General features: G+C 31.6%; 2 protein-coding genes across 2 annotated transcripts; both read right to left on the bottom strand.

The window, feature by feature from the left end:
* Positions 1 to 1,672: 1,672 nt before the first annotated feature.
* On the bottom strand, positions 1,673 to 2,991 carry LOC115229882 (calcium-dependent protein kinase C-like). The gene is made up of 6 exons (XM_029800149.1): positions 2,849 to 2,991; positions 2,782 to 2,816; positions 2,664 to 2,746; positions 2,523 to 2,631; positions 2,228 to 2,356; positions 1,673 to 2,004 (listed from the first exon to the last, which is right to left on the bottom strand). The coding sequence occupies exons 1-6, from the start codon at positions 2,989 to 2,991 to the stop codon at positions 1,673 to 1,675; spliced, it is 831 nt and encodes a 276-aa protein (XP_029656009.1).
* Positions 2,992 to 5,919: 2,928 nt separating this feature from the next.
* Positions 5,920 to 6,455, bottom strand: LOC115229881 (ras-related protein Rab-5C-like; the record flags this gene model as incomplete). Its single annotated transcript, XM_029800148.1, has 3 exons — positions 6,289 to 6,455; positions 6,076 to 6,227; positions 5,920 to 6,045 (listed from the first exon to the last, which is right to left on the bottom strand). Coding segments are annotated over exons 1-3 (417 nt in total), but the record flags the coding sequence as incomplete, so codon positions are not given.
* Positions 6,456 to 6,869: the final 414 nt, after the last annotated feature.

Raw genomic sequence — 6,869 nt, 5'->3', positions numbered from 1 at the left:
AATCGACTAGAGGTCTATTTTATTATTATTTTATTTAACAGATTAAAACAAGTTCAGGGAAGTCTAAAATAGTTAATATGAATCAAGTTAAAAAAACGTAGACGCTTTATTTTAATAAATTTTTATTGTTGAAACGATTATTGATTAAAAATCAATGCAATTAAATTAATTATTAAATTTGACAGTCACCATGACAGGCATTATTATTTATTGACAGGTGACATGTAACCACCTGGGATGGGTAGCTCGTGTGGGACGCGACATATTATGCAGTTGAATAACAGAGCGATGTAAACCAGACTTGGGGGACTCCTCTTTTAACCTGTACTTTTTTTATTAAATGTATTCCCATCACGAATAAACGAATTTGTATTTGAAAGAAAGTTTTCAATTGGATACATTAAAAATTTATTTTTGATATCTATTGTCTTGATAGAATTTGTTGGAAAATATTTTATTAATAAAAATTAGTAAAAGAATAAATAAAATTCTGTATTAAATATCAATTGGATATTCTCTGTTAATAAATGAAAATTTCCCGAATTCATTGTGGTCGAAATTCATTAAAATTACTTTATCGACTTTGCTCTGCTGAGTTGATTCTCGAGTAAAATCAGTATCAAAATTATTAAAATCAAACTTGCTTTTCTATAGATGTTATAAAATATATCATTTTAAAACAATTTTTGGGACAAATGGAGTTGGAATTTTTAAATCTCTTAAATCTTGCCAGTTTATTTGACTAAAAAAAGGATCTTCTCTAATCATATCACTTCCTCTCGGTCCCGATCCAATACGTTTGTCTGGAGATTTTACCAATAACTAAAAATATATTTTATTGTTCCATGTTGCCTTTTTAAGAAACGATGCTAGTTCCTGGGAGAATAATTTGGAGTATTTAATTTCACGGTTTACAATCATAAAAAACAATTCCGAATCTTCATCTGCCATAAATGGAGGCTATTCAAAAATTATAAATGTTATTACAGTTCCTTTTATCATTTGGTAGCCCATTATCCCAAAAGACCACCAATCAACAGATTTACCGTATTTTTCTCGTCTAACAATCTATTATAGAAATAAATGATGCTTATCAAAACCTCGGGAGCGATGTATTCGGGAGTGCCGCAAAATGTTTTCGCTAAATTATCATCGGCAATGTTCATTCTGGCCATGCCAAAATCTGCCATTTTAACGTGTCCATTCCTATCTAAAAGCAAATTCTCTAATTTAACATCTCTACGTTTATGTAAATTATATCAGATATTTACCGATTTATAACATTATGCGAATGTAAATAACTCAGTGCTTCTACAACTTCAGCCAAGTAGAAACTAAAAAATGGATTTTATATAATTTACCGTACATCCTTTTCTGGAAATCTGTAAATGCATTGCAGTCTATGCATCAGATCTCCTCCAGGAGAATACTCCAACACAAAAAATAGTCTATCCTAAAATTTTATGAATCAATTTTTAAATTTATACGAATGATTGAAAACTGCAAAATAATTTGACGACAAAATGTGGCGGATTCTGAAGGGACATAACTTCTCGTTCGACCATACAGCACTCAACGTCGTCGTCCAAAATAAGTACGTCTTTTCTAAGCATTTTGATAGCAAAAACTTCTTTGCTCGATATGAGCTCACCCAAAACAACCTAACATATTATTACCATATACAATTAACCTTCCCAAAACTTCCACGCCCAATGACAGTAAAAATTTTGAACTTAGTAAGTGAGAAAGAATCTTTCGTTGTAATTTTGTTAATAAGAATTTCTTCATCAGCGACTTGTTCAGTTGAAGATACTGTTTCATCTATCAAAATATGCATAAGACGTCCTTCGTCCGTTTTCAGCAATTTGTACCAATTCTTTCCAGTCTGTGATCCATTTGGAGACGACAATAAATCCTTTATGGAAAAGGAAAGTGATCCGATAAAATCATTTTCAGAAGTCATGTCATAATCCCAAACTTCAACAATAATTCGTTTATCGTGATCTTTTGGAGTAAGTTTCCTAAAATTAAAAATTTAACTTTTTTACAAAGATAAAATTTCTCCATTCCAGAATGGATCTCTGGTGTTTTTAATTGTTTTAGTCTTTGATTTTCTGTCAGAATTCTCTATTTTTATTTTTACATATGGATCAGCCAGTCCATTAGGATCCATTGCTGGAAGATTCCTGGCTTCATATACTGTAAAAAAAAATTTATCGTAATGTACTTTTAGCTTCTAAGTTTGTTTCTGTAGCCTTTATACTTAAAAGAATTCTTCCACGTCTCTCTGTACAGGAAATCCCGCATAAATGTGGAACAAAATTTTTACATTTTGTGTGAATAACCATTAAGCACTCTTAAATTTATAAACATCAGAATTGGTAATTAATTAATTAAAAAATCAATATGAAAATTATTTTATGAAAAGGTACTAATAAAGCGTGAAATCCGCTAACTTATTGAAATAATTCGAAATACTAAATTTTCTAGGTTAAGTATTTAATATAATTCTAAGATCTAACTATTGCATTTTAATCCTTGATACTTGATTCCAAAGCATATAGATCCACAATGATCACAAAATCGAGGAGTCGTGAAAGAATTTAAGACAAAATCGTGCTGATTGTTATTCTAAGAAATTTAAAGTGACAAAAATTATTTACATTCGATGCAATATTAACGTCACTGCCGGTGCATTGGAATGTCACATATTCGCTGCATCTTACATGACAGGAAAACTGACAAACTATAAATTAGATTTTGGAAGCTTGATGCTTATACCTTTGCATTTAAAGCCTTGGCGTTTGGTAATGCCCCTAAAAATATTAACATTTAAATCTGTACTAACCAAATAAACTGACAACAGTGACCACAGTATGTAGGCGACTTGAAGTAATGTCGAACCATTTGGTGATCATTCACAAGAATTTCGTCTTTAAGTTTGACAGCACCCTTTCGTTGTCGCTCGATTTTATCCTGATCAGCAAGCATATGACCTCAATATTTTTGAATTTTTATTTTACTATTTGAAATAATATATATTTAATAGAACAAATTCTATTGATAAACTTTAAGTATAATTATTAAAATTATAAGATTTGTTTCTATAGATTAGTTTTAATGATGAACATAAATATCACCGTTGAATGTTTACTCAGACATACCAGAAGTATCAAATGAAAACTCATGCAAAGTTTTCAAAGTATTGGTCACCGATCGATGGCGAAGATCGTTTATTTTATACAAATTTCACTTTAGATTAGAAAATCATACGTCACAGTATTGAACCTTGTTGTTTTAGAATATTTGACAGTTTGTTAATAGTTTATTTGAATTGAATTTTTTATTTAACGCGAAACCGAGAGAACAAAAAAAAGTTATGTGGTTAAGGAAAAGGTGTTGCTATGAAACTTAACACGGCCTCTTCGCAATGTTGACCGGAAACTCAGAATTATCTATTACTATTGAGAATCCTTATTCTTTGTTTGATCAGAGCGGCAATTGTCTCAGTCGAGTCTGTCTTTAAGTCGTTAACCGGAGTTTCCACTCTAAGCATGAAAGCTAACTTCATTGCATATCTTCTCGTTTTATGGAAAATATCAACAATGCGGTTTTTTTCGAAGAACATCCAACTTTTGCATCCATATAAAAATCCTGGTTCGATCACATACTTATAGATCGCTACTCTTGCAAGTAAAGAAGCTATTAAGTAGACACTCGTGGATTATTAAATTTGTTTAATCTGTGATAGACAGGTGGAATGTTTATTTACATGACAAAAAAAGCGATATAGACGACGCAGTGTGTAATAGAAGGTTCCGTAATAGGGTGGCAATACTGTGCAATATTTGCCTCAATGCACGAAGTAACCATTGTAAAAATAAAGCGATTGCTGTTGATCATTTAGCCCCGAAATGCGAGAGTATGCTTTACCATGATTACACATGGAGGCATAACGAGGTGTTAAGGTCGCTACTTTTTTGCTATGCAACAAGTATGACTCAAGACAGTCCAGAAAGTTGCTAGCCCACCGAGTTTAATCGGTGTATGAGAACACAAAGGTGTGCATTAATATGGATATTGCTATACACACATCGATTGTTGTCTAGAACCTGATATTGCAATCCGCGGTAAAATCGCCGGAGAGATCATTATCCTGAAAGTAAACATCACATGCATAGATTGTTTGCAGACAGTGGAAGTTTAGGAATTCTGATCTCCTCGAAAACAAGCTAGAGGTGATGCAGTAGTCTAAAATCCATGTTATTTAATGTTTGATGAAATGGGATGGAGTAGTCACCAAATATTACAAAGGTTACTTAAGGCAGTTAGGTTTAAATAAGACTCTCCAGGGCTATGTCCAGTCAACTGTTTTTAAGATGACTGTGGAGATTATCTTGTTTGATGTTCGACGAGCCAGTCCTTCCCGACATTTAGTCAGTGAGAGGCACTGGAGTGAACCTTTTCGAAGGTCTACAGAGCGAGAGAAGAATAAAAAGGATATTTTGGTTCAATTAAGTTCATATTCTGAAAACCACATAGGTGCGCTAATTCTTGTGAATATCTTTTTTATAAGCTAGTATAAACTGTAACAGTCCTTGGATGTGAAAATAACGGAGGTCTTTCAAGTTTTAAGTCTTTACTCATATAAGTTTGGGACCCTAATAGAGTTCACAATTAACACATGATGTTATTTTTCCACTATTAAACGTTACCTAATTCATTTGTTGGAGCAAAAAAATATTATTGATTTCAAAATGATGACAGTATGAATCGATATTTCTGAGAAAGTTACTGAATCGCTCATTTGCAAAGCCGATCGGGTAATCTCGTAAATAACGAAAGCAAGTGGGAATTGGCTTTGTTATTTAATCATTCTCTCGGGTCAAAATTTCTATGAGTTTATAAATCATTATTTTAGGAAGGTCCTTATTTTAATTAACAGAAAATATATTGTTAATTAAAAAAATTAATTCCATGATCGCGAAATTCTTTTTCAGATTCAGTATTTCAATGCACCCGAAAGCTGTTTTGAGAACAAACAAAAAGTAGGATTCTCGTTCAATTTCGCTTTAGAAAAAAGAATGTGGCCCATATTTCTATAAAATGTAAACTATGCTTCGCGACAATGGTGTCTCATGAAAGCATCACTTTTATATCCAACACGAAGAACGGAGGAGAGAATGTTTTATGAAGTTTTTCTAAAAGAAACAAATTGAATATTGCTCTTACACATTTTCCATTTTTTACAGGTTGTGTTTTTAAAACAGGCTCACTATCTACTTTTATGTTAAAATGTTTAATATCACCATAGATACTTTTAAATTTTGAATCAATAAAAATTCACTATTTTTTAAATCAGCAGAGCATTTGCGATTGTTAACTTTAAATAAAGCTAATTTACAGCTTCACATGTTAAAAATTACCAAGCATTTGTAAGAATAGATCGAAAAAATAATGATTCGAAAAGGTGTCACATTTTCATGGTTATTTAATGAGAACGACTTCCCATATTTTCACAGAACAATTTTGATTTTCAAAACAGTTTTGTGGATATAAATCGATTTTTTGAATAATTTTTAATTGATAGAATATTATTCGTTTCGAAAAAATCAAACTAAAGTTAAAAGACTAAAAATAATATAAAATGAATATTATTTATATAATTAAGTTGGTCAGCAACATTTCTTTTTCTGATCGGAATTGTTAAGAAGAGTGATATCGGGAGGATTGAACTCAGAATCAGAAGTAGACACCAGTACGCTTCGGGCTGAAATATAAAAAAATTATAAAGTGGAACCCATGGAAACAAATAGCGTATTAACGTTAGAAGAAGTCTTTGCTGATGTCTCAAGAAACGTCAACCCATTTCGTGTCGCCAAATTTTGGCCATCCTTTAAAAATCATTTGAAAAGTAAAAACTTCAAAAGAAACTACTCTCGTAGACTCCAAATCAGTTTTATTACCAGCCAAAGCAATGCAAATATTCGGAGGGCCGTGTCTTCTTAACTCATACAGCCAATCTTCAGCCCTTTCAAAGGATTTCTAAAAAATGTAAAAAAGTAAATAATTTACCGAATTGGTAATGTCATAAAGGATAAGTGCAGCATGTGCACCTCGGTAATACATTGGAGCAAGCGTACGAAAGCGTTCCTGTCCTGCGGTGTCCCAGATTTCGAATTTAACCGATGTGTCGTCCATAAAAATTCTTTGAGTAAAAAACGCAGCTAGATCGATTAGTTTTAAACGATGGTTAAGCGTGTAAATTTTAAAATTTGTGATTATTACCTCCAATAGTGCTCTCGGAATTGGTTAAAAAGTGTCCCTTTATAAATCTAGAAACGAGGCATGATTTTCCGGTTCCTTGTTCTCCCAGAAGTACCATCTTTAATTGCATAGTTTTCACATTTCCATCGCTGACTGACATTTAAGAATTCAAATATGCAACAAATGACAGGTCGCCACAAGCTGTTTAAAGAGATAATTAATTATTAATTTTATTTTACAAATTAAATATACATTTGAATTTTTAATTGCGTTATTTTCAATTCTTACAAACAATTCCATTAAAAGAATAGAAAAAGCTAATGAAAATAGTAAAGTATTACTTTGATTTTTTAAAATTAAATTTTGTCAATTACAAAAGAATAGAGAAAACCATTTATGTGGGAAGAGAATTTTTTGACTGTTCTTACAAAAATTGAAATCGAAATTCTTCACAGAAGCATTATGATTCTGGTTGATTTACTTTTGATATCATAAATGAAGTCCGTCTTGTGATTTTTTAAAACTCCAGATTCGAATGTGATAAGGAAAAAAAGTTATATTTTAAGAGAATTTTGTATTTATTGATTTCCCCACACTCCACT

Source organism: Octopus sinensis, unplaced genomic scaffold (assembly GCF_006345805.1).
Source record: "Octopus sinensis unplaced genomic scaffold, ASM634580v1 Contig13764, whole genome shotgun sequence".
Taxonomy (NCBI): domain Eukaryota; kingdom Metazoa; phylum Mollusca; class Cephalopoda; order Octopoda; family Octopodidae; genus Octopus; species Octopus sinensis.
Note: the sequence above shows the minus strand (reverse complement) of the source record. Positions and strands in the feature narration are given on the sequence as shown.

Excerpts from the sequence above, each read along its gene's own strand:
- LOC115229882 (XM_029800149.1), bottom strand. The coding sequence starts at position 2,991 with ATGCTTGCTGATCAGGATAAAATCGAGCGACAACGAAAGGGTGCTGTC. Across the intron at positions 2,817-2,848 it reads CACTGTTGTCAGTTTATTTG|GGGCATTACCAAACGCCAAG; the intron begins GTTAGTACAGAT and ends TAATATTTTTAG. Across the intron at positions 2,632-2,663 it reads ACGTTAATATTGCATCGAAT|AATAACAATCAGCACGATTT; the intron begins GTAAATAATTTT and ends TAAATTTCTTAG.